The sequence below is a fragment of the Neolamprologus brichardi genome, chromosome 1 (genome assembly GCF_056152115.1).
Source record: "Neolamprologus brichardi isolate AB-2024 chromosome 1, ASM5615211v1, whole genome shotgun sequence".
In the NCBI taxonomy this organism is placed as follows: Eukaryota; Metazoa; Chordata; class Actinopteri; order Cichliformes; family Cichlidae; genus Neolamprologus; species Neolamprologus brichardi.
Genome location: NC_142104.1, coordinates 30,257,502 through 30,277,520, shown reverse-complemented (window position 1 = coordinate 30,277,520; position 20,019 = coordinate 30,257,502). Strand labels below are relative to the sequence as shown.

Genomic DNA, 20,019 nt, shown 5'->3' with positions numbered 1-20,019 from the left:
ATACACCCCTCTACATTTAATCATCAGTTGTTATGATGTCTTCCCCTCCCTGAGCCTGGTTCTGTGGAGGTTTCTTCCTATTAAAAGGGAGTTTTTCTTTCCCACTGTTGCCAAAGTGTTTGTTCATAGGGAGTTGCCTGACTGTTGGAGTTTTTTCTGTGTTATTATAGGGTCTTTATCTTTTAATATCTGACTGCAGGGTAAACACAGATATAATTAATAACTTTTATTACGGCTCTTTATATGTTAGCTAACTGGATTGAATGCGGTACACCAAACAAATGGGACTGTAATCATTTTTGTAATTACACCTGCGTTTAACGTGCAATGATAACCTAGTGGACCTCCAAACCGCGCACATGTTTGCCCCTAACCACCCAATGGCGCTTATCACACTGAAACTGTGACCCACCTACTATTAGAATGAAAATAATGGTGTTAGATTAACTGGTAGCTGTGTAGCGTGTGTCTACTGTACTTTCCCACTACTGTTTCTAAAAACACATCCACCCTGTCCTTATCAGATTGTATCGTGGCTGTATTATGGTTGGGATAAGAAAGTAGAGCAAAGTTTACGCGCGTGTAGTGACTGTGTCATCCTGTTCGATGCTGCCGCCGATTAACCTTTCACCTACTTTCTCTCGCACGCTGACACCCGGCGGTTGTGTTGTGACGTCTGCAGTGCTCGTGGGAACAACACACCGACCGTCATCTAATTGATCCAGGTAAATTCTGTTGATGGCGAAAAGGCGGACTTTTTTTTTCTTCTTCCTGCCACTTTAATACACAAACTTGACACAGGAGTCCTGCTGGGTACGCGGCTCCACTGTTTAGTCTCGCTATTAGCTTTGAAGCTGCATTCAGGATGTCGCTGTACCGGATGAACGAGTGCGTTGACGGTAACTAGCCTGCTAACAGTCGAGGGTTAGCTCGTTCTTCAAACCCAGCGGCTACCGGCTAAATGTTGTCATTTTAGACCATACGGAGTTAGACCGAGGATAAGTCACTCTGTCAGTAGCTGGTCACCAACTCATTTCTGATTCAGTCAATGTATGTTGTATGCTTATCAAAACGAGCTGTCAGTGCCACAGCCCTGTTCAACAACAGTAGAATCGGGAAGCTTGAAGTCAGCAGTATTAAAGAAATAGAAGCTAATCTCGCACTGAGTTATATATAAATAAACTGTAACAAAACAAGCACCCACAGCTGTCAAATGAGGGGGTACGAATCAAAGGGCTAAACCTAACCCTGTTCAGCACAGACAGTTACACCCACGACATGTTTTACAGCTATTGTTTGAATCTGTGAAAGTGGAATGATGCATTAGTTAGTTGGGTGGCAAAATTACCCAGCTGTCTTTTATTTTTTAAAGCACATTCCGAACATTTCACACTTATAGGTTCCCAACTGTGAGTTTGCTGTCGCCAGTCGTTTTTTTGTGGTTGGTGGTCAGACATTAGAGGTGGGCGGATCAGGCCAAATATCGATAGTATCGATACCAAAGCTGGTATTGGTATCAGATTGATACTAACACAATAGGATTGATACTTTGTTTCCATCCAAGTTCAGTATGTAACCCACTGAATTGTCATTGTCTAAATCATTTTTTAAATGAAAAATGTCTAAACCTTGTTGTCTGTTTTGTTTATAGCCTATAACACGTTTAAACAACAGAAGCTGACCCAGAGTGCTTTAAACACAGTTTAAACCCAAATTTAAAATACATGAAAAGCTGAAAGCTGTGTTTTGTTGTATTAACTCATTACTGTGGAAAATACAAATCACAGTTATTTACTGGTCAATGAAATCTTTTTTTTTTTTGTTGCCTGTCCCGTTTGGTTCTTTTGCCATCAGAATTATTGTCTAAAGGCGAGGAAAGATGCCCAACGGATTTACTTTACCAAATTGGCCATCCCAACCTTGCCGTAATGGTCTATTTGATTCACCTTTTATTGTTTATTTTATTTATTTTTTTTATTTTCACTTGCTAGATACGGGACAGACTTGAATGAGGAAAAGAAAAGGGAGAAAGGAAGAGGGGGGAAAAACAGCGGAGAAGAGGGATGGGGATAAAGGGCAAAAAAACCCCAAAAACCAACTAAATAAGCAGACAAAAAAAATACATATATCAATCACCTGGATCACCTGTTGAGAAAGAAAAAAGAAAACAAGCAGAAGAAAACGAGAGCAATACAATAAACAACATCACGATGATATATGGGAATATAACAGTAATTACTAAATATTAAACATTATGGTGCAGCACATAATATCGACAGCGCACAGTGTGCTTTGAGGTAGGAGCCAAAAAGGGTGTAGTTTGTGTGTGTGAGCACCCGTGTGTACACTTGTGAGCATGGACGCGCTTGTTTTTAAAAGGTTCCTTCATGTAATGATCTGTTAGAGGGTGGTCAATGTAGCCGGTCAATGAAATCTTAAAAGAATTTCAAAATTAATGATTGTTTATCTCATAAATCATAACGAGCTGCTCTCCCCTACATAAACTGGCTTTATAGCTTAACGGTATCTGTATTTTATGGGCACATCACCGATGAAACGGTGAAGGTTAATATGTGAATATCATCATCATATTCAATTTCAGACTGCTAATGTGTCTTGTGCATGCAAACTGTTCAGCATTTCAGTCAAAAGAAAAATTGTGTGGTTTCTAAACTGCAGCTTTGTCTTATCAACACACAGTCAGCAGAGTGTAGCATAGCAACAAACCACATTTCCAAAAGCTGCACGGAAACAAGAAAAAAAAATCTTGCTTTTTAATGTTCTCTAAAGTCACTAACTTTTTCTCTGCAGAGTGTTAGCCCTTTCCAATCTGGCGATAAAGCTGCCGGGGGCGAAACCCTTCAGAAATGTGGATGAGCACTGTTGCACGTTCGGCCCTGCCTGCTCTGCAGAGGAGCACCTCTGCCATGACCCGCCAGGCTCTGAGGGCTTGTCGTAGGCCGGGGCCAACCGCTGCTCCTCTACCTCCTTGCCTGATTTCATTACATCTTCGTGGGCGGCACACACTGGAGTCAGCCTCCCTTCCTGTCTCTCGCCACCTAGTGAGGCATGTCCGAGCTCTGGACGATGACAGGCAGATGGAGGTGGAGTGGGAGGATGGAGGCCACAGTCTGTACCCGTTCACCTGGCTGAGAGACAACTGCCAGTGTCCACTGTGTACCCTGCAATCTGCTCAAGCCCGAACGCTCTTGCTGGCCGATCTCGATATCCACACAGGAGTAGATGTTGTGGAGGTCACCAATGACAACAAGGTGGGCTGCTGCCAAACCTGGCTTGTGGTTTTCAGAGTTCCACACAGACACACAAGATGGATGTTTTATGTTTAGAGAAAAAGATGGAAGTTTAAATTATGACCCAAGTTGGCTGCCTGTGGATTTCCAGAGCTACTCTCTGGCTCAACAGTAATTTCTCTCCAGTCATGTAGCTGTGCTTGCACATTATTTTGAAATACCACTTCTTTTGCGCTCCTTATAACTTTCAACTGTAAGATCAACAGCAGATGAGTCGGTCCTCTTTTAAGTTAATCAGTATCCAAAATAATATCCAAAAGCTCACTTAAACTCAAGGATGAACTGATTAGATTTTGGTGGTCAAAGGTCACTGGTGTTATCTCACAGTTTCTTTCTTTCTTTCTTTATTTTTGGTCATAGCGTAAGATCTTTTCACCAAATATCAAACAGGATAAAAGGTCAACTTAACTGATATTATGATGTTCTGCACGTTCTTGCCCATTATTCAGAACATTAACTCGGAAACAGAAGGAGGAGATGTGATTAGATTTCAGGTTGGTGTGATACTTAAAATGTTAAGTTCCTTTAGCCTTTACTGCATACATCATGAGTCAGCACAGATGTGCATGAAAGCTGCACCTTGGCTAGTTTGCTGGGCGTACAGGCACTAGGCAGGGATTCTAGTTTTTACTGTTCTTTAGGGGAAAAAGTGGTGTCACCTTAAGCCCTGGAAGATATATAGTGATTACTTGCTTTTATCTGATGTTTTCAGGCCGAACAAATAATTAAACATGAATTCAGCAGAAGAACTGATATTTCAAATGTTTTACAAAGATTCAAACATGACATCGCCACAACTCTATTCTCGTTGCTCTGTTTTAAGCAGTTTGTTTGGGTGCGTTCGTGTCGTTGTCGTGTTTAAAATTTTAAACGCACCTCATTATACTTGGTTGTCATGAAACTTGTTCCAGTTCAGACATTTACACTTTGCTTATCGTTACTGAGAAACTGCCTGGTGATGAACTAAGGAGGTCGATGAGGTCAGACAGTCTAATTTTGGCGCATTCAGCCTGACCTTTAAGTCCTCCAAAGAAATCTCCCCAGTGAACTGTGTCCTTCAGAGGATCCAGGCCCTGAAGTAGGACACGGCTATAAACAGATTCCTTTGACGTGACAGCACTGCCAAGCTACCGTGTGCATCCTGTTTCCTGTGCCAAGATTTACTGGATAGCCATTATGCATTATAGCAAACACGTGTCTTTAAAAATACCAAAAGGTTTGAGGACGTGGTTGGATTGGCTAAAAGCCTCCACAGGTATTTGGAAAGAAGGGAGTAAGTTTTAGGGTTTTTTTAACCTTATGAAGCAAAAAAAAAAAAAAAAAAACATCTTCAAAGATCAGTGTTTAAAGGGCAGACCCATCTTTTTTTCTATCCTAGTCATGTGTTACTAAAAAGACAGAATACCCTCTAAATAAACAAGTCATGGATTGTTCATTTGACACAAACTTTACTTCAGTTGATTACCAATCACTACAAAATATTAGGTGAACACTTAAAAAGAAAAAGAGCCTCAAAACACTTTGACAAACCAGTTCAATAAGCTTTCATCTCTCCACAGGTCTCCATCGTATGGCCCGACCAGCACATCAGTGTCTTTGATGCAGAGTGGCTGAAGAAACGCTGCTTCTCTCCTGCTGCCCGACAGGCAATGCAGGAAGAGCTTTTCCTCAATAGTGAGTCCAGCTTTCATAATTTTCACTCAATTTAAAGTCTGTACTTTTAGGATGTCATGTACTTGATAGGAGCAGCGGCCTCGCCCTCTATCCAGGATTTCCTGTGCCGAGCTGTGCTGTGATCTTTTGAATTGCATGCGTTTCATCACGGGCTAAGCTTTGTCACCTGAACGAAGGTAGAAGGTATTATCAGATTGGAACAGCGTGTGCAAAAAATCTTTCCACCAAGAGAATGTTTTATGTACATTTAATATCTCTGCTTTAGATGGGATGTTCTTGTAAAGTAGAATTTACTCTTATTTTTATCTTCTACTGTATTGTATTTACTTATGTGGAGTTTAACTGAGAAGGCCACAAAATTAATCCATTAAATTGGTGACAAAAAGTGCCGCCGTTATTGGGGCTGCTGTAGTCTTAAACCAGTGATTACTTTCTAATTATTTTTGATGTAATGGTAAAATAGATTATCTTTAAAGGAGGCCATAAATCACGCCGCAGCTGTCTCAAAATTAACAGGATGAACAAACACTGTCATGAATAACTGCATTTTCAAAGCGGTATCTGAAAACGGCAATTTATCAGCTTGCCAAGCAGCAGGTGTTCCCAGCTTGCACGTAAACGGTAAACCAGCAAGTCCAACGAAGCTCGTCACAGATCACATTTTCCATACTGTGACCACAGAACCTCATATTTCACGTTAGATGCGACTCACAGTCCAAACGGGAAGAATAGAAGTTAAGTGCAGCCGGTTTTATTTCAGCACACGGTGATTAATTTGACTTCTTTTTTTCTTTTTTTTGTCCAACACAGAAAAGTTCAGTCAGCGATGAGTTGGTATCAAACTCTGAGTAATGCATTCACAGTAATTTACTGCAAAATACAAGATGATTTAATTTTCGTCTTTCAACGCAGGCACGTTGGAAGTGGGTAATTATGTATCCTCCTGTGTGGACGGTGTAAATGAAACATTTTCTGCTTTAGTGCTGTTGGACATAAACTGAGTAATTTCTGTAGGCCTATTCCACTGTGTCACAATTATATTTGGAAGCTGTTTGTGTGGATCCCTGTAGTCTGTTAATGAGACTGTCAAGGTTGCTCAGTTGAAATAAATTTCTTGCTGGGATTACTGTAGAGTTAGAACAATTGCAGACTGGTATTTCATACTTCATGTAGTTGTTGTTTTTGTTCCATCGTCGCTTTTTAGTTCAAAGTGTTTTCCAATCGGTTGTATCTGACAATAGTGTGTCTGAACTCGACGGGTTTATCTGCAGGGAAATATATGAATGTATGTGTAGTAGAAAATGTAATAGCACTTGGCATGCGACGTGAATACAGTCACTGTGAGCGCCGCTTGACTGTGTAGCTGCTAAAATGAAAATTCGTGTAAATTCCGAGCTAAGCTTTTCCCGGGGAACAAAAAGATGCCCCCGATTTAAACTCGTCTTTGCAGACATTGTTTTTTTTTTCCGCTTTGTAACATTACAATACTTTTTTTAGTAAAGACTAGAAGAAAACTCATTTTACAGTACATTTACAATGGCCCAGGACGCTTCACAGTCTGCCAGACAAGCAGAGGAGAAAGTTCAGCTGTGGAACAAGGTAGCAGCACTTCAGTGGAGCGGGGGATGGACTGTAGTTGGTTTGTGTACACACACGTGGTCCTGAAGGACCCACAGGGCTGAGCGGCTCCTGCTCTGTTCCAGACTGATTAAGGGTCTGTACGTGTGTGTCTTGTGTTGCAGAACTCCTCTATTCATGTGGAGGTGTAAGTAGATCGCCCTCATAGCAATTTACAGACAGTCATTTTGTTGTTTAGGGTTTGTTTTCTTTTTTCAGAAGCGCTCAGCTCAGAGCCAGGAGCGCTCCTGGAAGGCGCTGCTAAGATCATGCATCAAAACACAATAAAAGATGACGTACACACACACACACGCACTCACTGGGTTTAATTATTTCCTCCTGAGCGCCAGCGTGAAATTCCTCGAACTGAAAAATACCGGAAAGGTCTACATTCTCGAAAGATGGATGATGCAGAGCGTTCACCTCTGAGGTTTTTTCTTGTATTCTCACTCACTTACTTGTTTATGGCTAAAGTGAAGCCCACCGTTTGAATTTCTGTGTGCTTTTACATGCAGCGCTCCTTGATTTTACAGGCCCAGGTGGCCTTGTGAAAGCGAAAGTGTAGCACACTTGAGACGCAGTGAGGTCAACGTGATAATTTTAGCTTTGGGATTTTTATTCATCATGTTTTAAAACTTCCCTTTTTGTCTAAAGTAGGGCTTTTTTCTTGCTTTCTTTTACTATTTGTGCCTTTCAAATCACAAGTGTGTAGCTCACCAGAAAGCTATTGGTGAAATGCTATTAGACATCAATCAGGGACAGTTATTCAGTGATACAGATGAGTATCACTGAAGAATGCCGTTTTTTGCCTTTTGTTTTGTCTACAGCAGGGACAAAGTGCTTAACCATGTGTCACACTGCAGCCGCCATATTTCACAGGGAATGTTGTATGCATCGGATCATGAGCCTTTCCAAGCCTCCTCCGTACTTTTCCCTTCTCCTTGTTCTGGTACAGACTGATCTGTCTCATCTGTCCAAAGAATGCTGTTCCAGAGCTGGGCTGACTTTTGGTTTTAAACAGAATTCCTTGGCTGACTTCGGTAAAATTTTATCTTTACGATGGAAATGATTCTGTGATCATCTACCAGTGCTGTTTTTGTTGTGGAAGTCCAGGTGAGTCTGCACGTTAAGCCCGTATTCTTCATAACTTTACCTGGAAAAAATAAAATAACAAAGATTGTGTCAGTTTCCAAAAATGTATAAACTTAAATATATTAGACAGGTCTGTAATATGTCAGAATTTCACGTTTATTATCCTGATAAACACACTCAGTAAAAAACGAAGCTAATGTGAAACGCTGTAAGGAAGTGGGCTGTGTTTAAGAGAAAAAAAAAAAGCTGACGTCAGTGTAACAGAGTCTCACGCAGACCCCTGTCTGTCTGTACCATATGGAAAATGGATTCAGACTGAGGGTCAAGAACACAGCAGCATGTTCTTAGCAAATACAAGCTCACCGTTGTATTTCCTTCCTTTCTGAACAAACGAATCCCTGAGCCTGCAGATAACGTGCGACCACAGATTTAAACTCGCGCTGCTCGGTTTCTGCGAGTGGGGATTTCTTACCAACTCCACTGTACCTTTTTATTTTAAACTGTTGTGGTTCTTACTGCCTTATATGCTCTCATGTTTTACTGCATTTGTGCAGAAATTGTTTGATTACTTGATATTTAGAAAGAACTTATCTAAAATTGAGATCTGATATTATGACCAAGAGTCCACCACGAGTTAAAAAAGCTTTGATGTGTGACGTGGATCTATGAACGGCAGTGCTTTCTTGTTGTTCGATCCACTGCTTTCCCCATCAGGATTATTCCTTGAGCAAAGCCTGGACAGGAAGTACCAACTGGATTTGAGATTTTATGCTTTATTGCAGCATTACAAGCTTAAATAAGTGTTGTTAGTTCAAGTCTGTTGCGTTAGAAATGCTGCTGCAAATAAACATAGCTGTGAAATCATTCCTGCTCATACATATTAGAAAATATTACAGCAGATGTGTTGGCATGCGCGCATACTGAGCTCAACGCACAGTCGACACGGAATGACGCATTTAATAGACTTAGCTATTCTGTGTGGATCGAGTATTTACATCTCCTTTGTAGATATGTTCGGGACCTTTGGAATACACTCGTGCCATTATCTTGCTGGCACTATGAACCCTTTACATCGTTTAAAGGAGAGTGACGATGTCGTAGTGCTCCCGGGAACACTAAAAGCATATGTCACTCACATCCTTATCTGCAATGAGTCTTCCTTTCATAATAAATCTGTCAGTGATTTACTTAAAGCCTGCCAGATGCTTTCAGTATTTGAGCCATGTAATCATCACGGGCCTCCCACTTGAAGCTTGTCATGTTTATTTAGCCGGGGTTGATTTCATGACTAATTTTATGTCACTGGTATTTAAAAGGCAGAAATTAAACAGGTTAAGTGGGGTTTTTAAAAAAAGTAAAAATAAGCCCGAATACGTGGCTTTGAGCTTTTTTCGTCACACTTATCCACCACTTCACATATGTAGTCTCTTCTTTTTCTAAATTGCAGTTATGAGTATTCTCTAATTTAGCCAACTGTTCATCCTCAACTGGGGCATAATGACATGTCATTACTCTTGTAACAAGTCGAGTCTTTAAATGCGATTTCGCAGAATATCAGGATCAGGTTTTATTAGTAAAAGCGCACTTTCTTCTTTGAAGCACATCCATTCACATTCAGAGTGATTTTGAATATCAAAACAGCGCTTCACTGATAGATGGCAAAGTCACAACAAAAGATTTATGCGTGTGTTTACAGTAATCGTTGGCCCCCTGGTTTATTGTTAATCATATTTGATAAAAGAGCAGGGTTTATTTTACAATCATTTTGCAATTTTTCTTCAGTTGCACGACGTTTTCTTTCCATAGTCATTCTTTGGGTTTTGCTCCTTCAACACATGCATTACTCAATACTGCTGCTGTTGATCAGTTTAGGTAAAAATGAAACACAAAGTGTGTTTAAAATCTGAAGCAATACATGAAGTAGTATACTGGACTTTTTTTTTTTTAAATTTGAAAAAGCACTGAGGTTTCTTTTCGCTTTTACAGCTGTCCTTTCTCTGGCCTGCCAAAAAAACTTCCTAGTAACTTATCACAGCCAAAAAAGTATTTCTGCTGTCAAACGTCTGACAAAAAGCTGACCTAAACAGAAAAAGGGAGAAATATTTCCCTACAGTACGTACTGCACCAGACTGTGACACTTTCATAGTACTTGCTAATACGTTTTAAAAACATCCACAGAGATACTCCCTAACAGACTTGACAAACTGTAATGTCGTCTTGTCAAATTGAAATCCGTTGCTGCTCGATTTTGTACCGATTCCACTAACTAGAGAATCCCAGGCTAAAATGAAACTGTCCAAAGGTATCGGGGAAATGATCATTTTCGCATCAGTGCAGCCATAAAGTCCAGAAGTTTAGGTTCAGTTTCTCTTTCTGGGAGATACATTGATAAAAATGCCTAAATATATACAGTTTGCACACATATGTGTTGGCACCCATGTCCTGTATACAGATACACATTTTTTTGTTTGTTTTTTCGATCAACTTTTGCCTGGTTGGCTTTTTCAGTTATTCTTTTCCCTTCTAAAGAGAAATGTGTCAGTTTTCTTTGCTCTCCGTAGCAATAAAAATGTCTTTTTTGCCCTAATTTCCTGCTTTGAATACTTACATTATAAATCAATTAGTGTTCCATTTGAATTGGACATATATCGTAAACGTACTGACTGACTGGTCGATTTTTCTTCATTAAGTCTGCTGATGGATTTCATAGCTTAGCCAAATAGCAGCTGATTTGTCAGTTCCCAGTGTCAATGATGTTTTTCCCCTTTGCCATCTGGTCTGAGTTTAGCCTTCTGTCTCACCAATCATCAGTCGACTGAGCGGCTTCCCTGGAAACAGTCGTGGAAGTCCAACATTGGAAAAACGCGTACGTTCTTCCAAACTGGATCGTCACTTCACGCGCCGTTTACAGTTTCAGCACAACCAACTTTCCAAACACATGCGCTCTCACAGGCTGTTTTACCAACCTCACATGAGAAACTGGTGTATACTTTAACTTTGGGTGTTTTTAATTTGTCATAAATGGCTTTTATTTATTTACTGTGTACTCTGCAATAATGGGGTCTTGAGGGGTTTAGCACTTCAGACTTGTCAGAAATACGATTGGTTCGCCAAGCCTTTCATATATCAGGTGTCTCTTTCAAGCGACCTCAAAATTGGCCCCCTTTCAACAGATTTCACCATTTTTCACCCGCAACACAGTTTATTTCTCACGGTGTATTCCTATAATTCCTCACGGATCAGTTATATTTGGGTTAAATCCCTTTTCTTTGTCATCTCATTCGAAATTTCAACACCTTTGCATCAGACTCCACGGGAAGCTTAATGACTATAATGATTGGATTTTTCATTTCTTTGGCAAGGCGGACGTCCCGCTTGGCGCTTGAAATAATGCTGAAAGAGTTGCGTATAAGTTTCCAAAAAAAAGACATGATTTTGACAAACTAGCACAGTGTCCAGTTGAGTTTCGGGAAACGAAATTTGCAGATGGAGAAAGTTTGGATTAGCGTGCGGAGGGGACTGCTGCTCCTCGGTGAGAAAACACTGCTCACACTGTGTCTTTCAAAGTGGTAATGCACAAGTTGGCTGCTCCGTAATCCGCGTCTGTTTCATTAATAAAGGTGTGTTTGTTGCACTAGTGGAAAGGTGGCGTGACGGTCTTGCAGTGCCATTGATAAACACACACACATATGCTAGGAAAATGCAAATGTGCTTGGTAATTGTTGAGTAGAACATGACTGCACATTTCTTTCCAGGTGTCTTCTTAGAAAAGGATTATATTGGAACATTAAATAGTTTAAAACATTGATAAAAGCCCGTAGTGACCGTTTCTGCTCTTTCTTCTTTACATGAAAAGCTTCTTTTAGTCCTTCGTAGAGAGACAAAGCAAAATCTGTTGGGACAAAAAAACTAAAACAAAACTGATTTGACTGATTGTAGATCTTTAACCAATAAGAGTACAAAGGATTCCACCATAGTTTATATTGATGCATCACTAAAATCAATAAAAGGTACAGATGGAGGGGTTATTTTTCCACTTTAAAAAAAACAAAAACAAAGGAGATTGCATATATTAACAGATTCAGGGATAGCTTCTTTCCCAGAGCTATCACCGTAGTAAATAAGCACAAAACAATTGAACCTGCTTAACTATACCATACTTGCCATTGTCACTATATTATGCTGCTATTCATACTATCATTATATTATGTTGCTATCCTGTATATATCGTACTTATTATTGTCTGAGTACTTCGGTTGTTTTATTGTACTTTTTATATTTTACATTTATATTTATTATTGCATTTTGCACCAAGGGAGTGGCACTCCAATTTCGTTGTACTTTGTACAATGACAATAAAGGCTATTCTATTCTATTCTATTCTATATCTATATTCAGTAAAACCTCTAAAATCTGCTTTCAGTATAAACAGCAGTTTGAATTGAATTTCCTAAAGACCGCTCTTCCTTAAAAAAATAGATTGTTTATGCCCATCTGGCCGTGGACCCTCCACTGTGCATTCCACAGACGGACCGTTGAAGTGAGCTGATCTGAGCTCTGTGATAAAACTTAACCAAGTCAAAACAAAAGCTCTGGAAAACTGCAGTGATTCAAGTAGAGCTTTGAAGGCGCTCCCAGTAGCAGAGGAGAGCGACCCTGGGCCTGCGAGCTTAAATCACACAGCCCAGCGAGAGCAGAGCCAAACTGCCATGAGCTGCCTGACAACCACGGGAACCACGGCTTCAGGTTTCCTCATCTGGAAAAGCCACTGTAGCAGACCAGGACTGGGGGGGGTGGGGGCACAGCGGAGGGGATTATGCACATATCTTGTCAGGCTGTCGGAGGGTGTCCCTTCAAGCACATGGCAGCACAGTCCTGTGTGTGAAACCCACAGTGATTTTACACAAATGAACACAGTGCAGACTCGAGGCTGCCTCAGTTTGACACTGCTCTGCTCTGTTTTATTATTTTTTTTCTTTTGCATACTGATATTTAAAAAACACACACATGCTAATTCTGACACCGGACCACCGGTAACCACAGCTGGAAACTATGCGAAAGAGAGTGATGGTTCTTATTGCCTGTGTGGATGCTTTTCCAAAAAAATACTCAAAAAAGTTTGGTGATTAAGAGCTTTGAGTGGTTTGTTCTTATAGGACAAGAATATTGTGTACTGGACTTGATCTGCCCAGGTTTACTGCTGCAGGACACTGAGCTTGTGTTCACTTCATTAATAGAACTACAGCATTCACTTCACTAAGATTTGATTTTGGTCACCCCCACCTCCTACAAATCTGTCTCTTTAGCTACCAGCACTCCTCAGTGTTCACCAGCATCTTGGCAGCTGTGTTTGTTAACCGTTAAGTGCAGAGCAGGTAGAAAAAAACTTGGTGTTTTATTGCCAAAAACCCACTTCCAGCTGCTTGGGAAAACAAGCTACGAGAGCAGTGAAAAGGAGAGGCTCCAATAAGCTGAGGCAAGCTGACGACTGAAAATTGTCTGCCATCGTTCATGTTCACATGCTGCTTTTAATCCATCGTTGATGCAGAGAAGCAGCTTTAAATCAAAGAATATCTTTTGAATAGATCTGCACTGTGAGTGTAACAGCAGCTGCAGAGAAACAGGTTAGCAAAAGCTGTTCGGGTGAAAAAAAAACTTATTTTGTTTCATAATGTGTGATCAGTGTGACGGGGGAAGATCCTCCTTTGTGATTCCTCCCATGCAAGATTTGTGATTAGCCTTGCCGGTTAAAAACAAGCTAACGCTAGGTGCTGATTACTTGATTAGAAAGCAGATACTCTGCAAAGTTCTCGTCTTTTGTTCAAGCCAGCAGCCACGCTGTGAATTCCCCTGATAGCGGCGAACGTGATGCGTTTCCACAATGAGATCGGAGCTGAACTAGAGCCAGGACTGCTCAGCTGATGTATACGCACACTGCAGCTAACGCTGTAGCCCCTTTGTCACGAGTGACACCCTAAACTGCAGAGCTGAAACGCCGCAATGCCTGTACAAGACAGTTCCAGTTTCACAAGAGTAATTGTAACACCGGGGCTTGACCTTTGCCCCAGTTTCTCGTTCCCCATCTCTGTTGCCCACCGCCCTCTTGACAAGTTTTAACAAGCGGCAGGTTCCTGACCCTTTGAATTGTGCAGCCAGAAACTGATTGTTTGTGACAACAGCCTGGAGGGAGGTCTGCAAGTCATGATCGCTGTGTTTCTGACTGATGCTGCATCTCTGCCTCAGCGGCTCTGAAACTCCGCATCACCAGTTAAAGTCTTTTTGTCGTACCTCTAAATCTTTGTGGCCTTCAGAGCAAACAGTCGCGTTTTGTTTTGCGGTTTGAAACACTTTAGATGATGATAAATTATCCATTAGGTTCAGCGCGCTCGCCCTGTGTGTCCATCTCCTGCAAGCCTTAGCCTTGTAATCTGCTTATGATGCAGCCATTTGGAAAGTTGTTTTGGAAGTCGGTGGACAAAGGGAAAAAAAGACACGAAAAGGAGCCACAAACATCAGACAGGTACGAAATCTCCTCGGTTTAAACCTTCCTCTTCCTCCTCCCCCCACAAATGCACTTAGCAGCTGTTTCTTTGGAAGTCACTGGAGGGAGGCTGCATGGAAAAAGAAGTCGAGCCAGTTGGGTGGAGAGCAGTGGGAGGATTTTCGGGGGGTTTTCTCCCCACTTCTGTCTGTCTGATGGAGACGTGCTGATTTTTCTCAGCAAGCTATTCTTCTCCAAGCGCACACACGATGGCATGCAGTGGAGAGCTGCAGCGTTTATAGATTTAATTGGAACTAATAAGCAGGGGGCAGTAATGGACTTTAAATGAATTGTTTCCTTTTTTGCAATAAAACAAACATCACATCAGTCATACTGTTAGCTGATACTTAATATTGTTGTTGTTTTTTAAACAAAGGAAATCCAACTACTCATTGTGTTTCATTTGATAATAAAAAGTGTGTGTGGTCATATTTCCATGTTGACTTGATTTCGTTCACCTGCAGCATACCAGGATGAGAAGGGGGGGAGGGGGTTTGGAAGGTCAAATGTGTGCTGATGGAAAGTCTGAGAGAGCAGACGTGCCCTATATCTGATTGCAGCTGCACATCTGGCTGATTCTAGTCTTTTTCCATCAGCTGAAGTCAACAGGCTCAGATTAATTCTTTGAATTTTTACGCCTTTTATTGGAGGAGGGCGGCGGCGGAGGAGAAGAGCTCGGAGGAAAGAAGTGAGATGACTTGCAGGGACTGGTTCAACCACCTGAGGATCCACCTTGGGGGGGCACACAGCTCAGAACGTTTTGTGGTGTGGGCATTGCCACCCAGTTTATTGGCTTGACCTCCTTCAGAGGGTGCAAAGACCTCCAAATATCTGCAGGTTATATAAAACTGTCTGTGCAACCTGCAGTCTCTCAGTCAGCTAGAAGCTAACTCGGGTTTATACCAGCACGCTGACAAAGAAGGACGAAACAAGAGTGTAACATCTCATACAATGCTTTGCTGCAGAGCACTCCTGCCCTCGCTGAACAGCATTTGTTTGTGTAACGGAGCCGTTGTGGCACAGAGGCTGTCGCTTTAGAACGCTTCGTGTTCCTGCGTCGCACAACCAGCTTTAATTCTTGACAGACAGAAACCAGAAATAAACACGTACATAAGGAGTGAACTTTCTGCCGTGTCCGCTTCCTCGTTTCAGGGCGTTATTATTGGGACTCGACGCTTCGCATTCCCTCAGCAGACTTTGACGAAGTCCTCCGTGACGATAAGGCCGCGCTCGCTTGGCTCCTGGCCCTGCGTCGTGTTGGCATGGTCTACCTGAAGGGGGCTCCTGCAGAGCAAGGCCAAGTGGCCAGACTGGCTGAGAGGATTGGCTATCTCAGGCTGACATTTTACGGGTAAGACTCTGTGATCTTCCTCCATTTTTGCTCCAGTGATCCTCAGCCAGGCCATTGTTTAATAATCTGACTCCCCTCTAAATCCCGAGCTGTTGAATTTTCCACCGATCATATATTAGCTGGAGCAGAGCCCAGGAGTGTTATTAGTAAGAATTTAAATACAAAAGACCCTGTCTTTTTCCAGTGAGTCAGAAAGAGCTCGATATTGTGCTGAAAGAAGGGCTCAGATTCTGACTTTGGTACATTAACGAAATATGTCCAATAGTGAATAATCCATAGCTTTGATTCATTTCGGTTTCATGGAGGAGCTTAGCGAACGGCCGTCGGGGCCCCTTTCACCACACCAGAGTTCATCATTTTGACTTATTGCTGTGCTGATTACTTGAGGACAGAGACGGGGAAAACAACCTAAAAGCATTCCAGCTTTTTTTAAGCCAGAGGAATTACCTGGTGCACTCAGTCAGAACAGAGGTTTGGAGCGTAAAGCTTTGCCTCAGCCAGCGGATGAGCTCATGCCACTGGAAGTAAAAGAGTCTGCAGACTAAAGCTGAAGGCCTGCCATCACAGAAACGAGACAGTTTTACGACCCCCGCATCATCCGAACGAGACATGCAAACAGAACATGGAAGATAACTTTACCTCATTAGCGCTCGACTCTTGCTGCATCTCAATGAAGTGCCTGCTTAAGAGGCTACAGGCTGAGCATTCCTGTGAAGCTGCCTGCTTTCCCCCCTCAGGGAACCCTCCGAACTTCATCTCATCTCGTCCTTTTTCCTCCACGCGGCCTAATTGTCGCCGCTGATCTTCTAAAGCTAAAGTTAAATAATTCAAGTGGAGTATATTAATGAATGTTATCTTTGTCCTCAGGCACACATGGCAGGTCCAGGACAAACCCATGGCAAACAATGTAGCCTACACTTCAGGAAAGCTCAGTCTGCATACAGACTACCCGGCGTTACACTTTGCACCTGGGGTGAGTAAAATCTTACTTGTACGCTCTGTTTGGAAGATGAAACAACAGCAGACAGATATGGTATCGCTCCTGAGTTACGGCTGCGTTCGGCTTTTACGTTGTCCGAGTTGTAAAACGAGCATTTGTGGAGCATGTGTGTGTGTCTGTGTCGGGCTGGCGTAGGTGCAGTTTCTACATTGCATCAACCAGGCTAAGGAAGGAGGGGAGAGCGAAGTGGTGGACGGCTTCCACATGGCTGAGCAGCTGCAGAGAGAAGACCCAGAGGCCTTCCAGACGCTCACCTCGCTGCGCGTGGACTTCACCGACACCGGGACGGATTACTGCGACTTCATGCTGCAGTCCAAGAACTGCATCATCGAGTGAGTGGAGATGATCAGGCAGATCATCAGTTTGTGTTTTGTTGAGGTTTTTTCCCCGGCACACACACACACACATTTACTCATTTTATATAAAGCAGAGATTCCGACTTTTAGAGAAACTACACAGTGACATTTCTGCACACTTGTATACACTTGTGTGTTTTTGTCATTTGAAATGGGACACTGCCATCTGCTGTTCACAGTGATTATGTTCACACGTGAACTGTGCAGATCATAAGAGCGTAGCTTCGTATTAATTGTATGCTAATTAGATGTTCGGTCACATGTGTCTGTTCAAGTGTAACTGAAAAAAGCTGGATTTATGTCAAATGAATCAATGTGCGGTAACTACTGTCACGATGATAAGGTGGGAGTAGAGAGCAAAGACGAATGAGTAGAAAAATGATCTGCAGTGAATTTCATAATGCTGGAGTTACTTCTAAGATATTAAACTGACTAATTCAATTTAGTTGTACTGTTAGACTCAGTGAATTGGTAGTGAGTTGCATGCTTCCTTAATACCTGACTAAAATACTTAATCATGAAATGCTTTCTAATTCATACTTGTGGAGCATCTAATGGACTGGTTGTCTCATCTCTAAAAGTCCCATTGACTTTGAGCTTTGTCCTCTCGGTGCAGCGTCGACGCAGACGGCCGAGTCGTGAAGATCAACTACAATAACGCCACCCGAGACTCGGTGCTGGACCTGCCCGTACATCAGGTCCAACCCTTCTACAGAGCACTGAAGGCCTACGTGGACATCATGAACCGACCGGAGAACGTGGTCACCTATAGGATGGAGCCAGGTCAGCGTGCACCTCTTTCCATTAAAAATGAGAAGAATAGGAAAATGTGTGTGTAAAAGGCCCCCGTCCATGCTCCTGTATACCAAACGGTGTGTGTTAGTGGAAGAACGAAATGAAAATAAGTGAGAGGTGCGAGGAAAGAGAGTGCAAATAAAATGGATGCGGAGAGGGAGGCTTGTGTTAAACAGAAAACGAACTGGGACGGCGATGGGCAACAACAGCTTTTTCCTCGTCAGGGTCGCGATGACATGTGACGTGTCAGTGCCGCTACCGCAGAGAAAAGCAAACGACCAGAGTGTAATGCAACACCCTCTGAAAAAACAGTGTGCAGAGTCTGCAGCATCAGGTAGCGGAGATGAACGTATTTAAAGGACTTCAGAGTGGGGCTCGAAGGCACAATGGTGTTAGCAGAGGCAGCTTTTTGACAGCATTCCTCAGGCTTCCATCCTGATGACCTGACTTTAAAGCTGCTTTTGTCTTGTGCTGAATTTTGCCCACAGCACAATGAGACTTTGGCTCGTGCTGTTTGATGTGGTAGTGCCAGCTTTGGGAAGTTAGGACTGTCGTCCGGCGGTTTCCAAGACGATGTCAGAGGTTTCAGATTTTATTTGAAGTATAATGACGCCTGTGAGCTATTATAAGCTGTTCTGCAGCCAACTCTGACCTCTCTAAACGAGGTGGGGCAAATAAGAAAATTAAAGTCTGTGCTGAAGTAAATCTAGGATCAATGACGTTCCCCACAGCTTCACATCTGATCTCTGGTGGTGGTTCTATTTCAGGTGACATCGTAACCTTTGATAACTGGCGTCTGCTTCACAGCCGAAAGAGCTACATCAGCAGGCCGGAGAGGCTCCGGCACCTCGAGGGTTGTTACCTGGACTGGGACGAAGTCATGTCCCGTCTCCGGATTCTCCGCAAGGCGGTCCACGAGAACTCGTGAGCTCCAGACATACGGCCATATTGAAATAAGTAGGTTTAGAGGCTTTGCAGAAGAAGTCGAGCTGAACGTGTTTTAAAAATGCTGAGAGGGCAGAGTGCAAACGTGTTGACCTACCAGGCAACAGGTCAAGAGCTGAATTGCTGCCTCTGTAATCAAACTGTTAAACTATAAATGTTAAAAAATATATATATATAGTGATTTACAAAAGTCTGCAAAGGTTACAGGATGACTGGAGCGCTGCAGATGTGTCGCACTGTGCAACGCAACAATGCAAGAATTAAGAGAAACACCTTACTCCTAAATTGAAAGGTGCTTTGAAGCTGACAAAGGTTTTTATAAATGAGTTTTTACATGCTTAACTATGAGATTTTATTTTCTGTCCTGCTACTTCTTAATTTATACATTTTCTACACTAATTTACCATTGCCCATTCTCTGGTGGAAATATTTGGCTCAGCAAGCCCCGTTTCTGAAGTCTCTCACTTGTTCTGTCTGAAGACGACGATTCACGAGTCTGAAATCAAGCTTATTGTTCATTATATTATTGTGTACAAGGAACAGGGAGCGGTTTCAGGTGGAACCTGTTTGAATCCAAGTTTCTTTCCTTCCCCTTTTCAGTTTTTCACTACCTGCTGCAGTATCTTTCTACCTCTACTGTTTGATCCTGTGCCGATGTGAAGGATGTGCTGTCCTTCACTTTGCTTTCATTTCTGTAGAGTTGCAGTTTCTGAATTGCCTTATGCTACAGTACAGCGGCTGTGTTAGCTGTGGCCTTATGAAATACCAGCAGCAGCTCAGTTATACTTCTGCCGCTGTCCAGGGTGAATTTTGCTGTCCAAAATGAATTTTTCTGCTTCTGATGGTAAATAAACTTTAAAACTCATCGAAAATCATGTTGCTTTTTTTTCCTGTTGACTGTGTGAAATTTCAGAGAGACATCATTGAGATGCCCAGCTTCAGTAAATGGAATGAATTAGGTACACCTATTCAGCTACTTGTTAGTGCAAATAGCTGAGGTGACTTAAGTGACTTAAGTGACTTTGAATGTGGCATGGTTGTTGGTGTTGGTCGGAGCAGCCATTTCTAGGGTTTACAGGGGATGGTTGTAAAAACAGAAAATATCCAGTAAGCAGCAGTTCTCTGGATGAAAATGTCTTGTTGATGACAGAAGAATGGACCGACTTGTTTGGTGACTTGAACAAGCACACTTTATAACCAAAGAATGCACAAAACAGCACTGAAGACCACACCAGGTACCAATTCTGTCAGCTGACAGGAAACCGAGGCTACAACTTGCACCACTTGAAGACTGGGAAAGAGTTGCAATATTCAACATTGATGAATATCTGCAGCAG

General features: G+C 42.2%; 1 protein-coding gene across 1 annotated transcript; it reads left to right on the top strand.

Annotated features, from left to right (window-relative positions):
- The first annotated feature begins 610 nt into the window (after positions 1-610).
- bbox1 (gamma-butyrobetaine hydroxylase 1) lies at positions 611-19,554 on the top strand. Its single transcript, XM_087840839.1, has 8 exons — positions 611-725; positions 2,812-3,272; positions 4,871-4,985; positions 15,388-15,586; positions 16,454-16,559; positions 16,722-16,918; positions 17,559-17,725; positions 18,505-19,554. Exons 2-8 carry the CDS (start codon positions 2,868-2,870, stop codon positions 18,663-18,665), a joined length of 1,350 nt encoding a protein of 449 aa, XP_087696965.1. The 5' UTR covers positions 611-725; positions 2,812-2,867; the 3' UTR covers positions 18,666-19,554.
- The last annotated feature ends 465 nt before the right edge of the window (positions 19,555-20,019 follow it).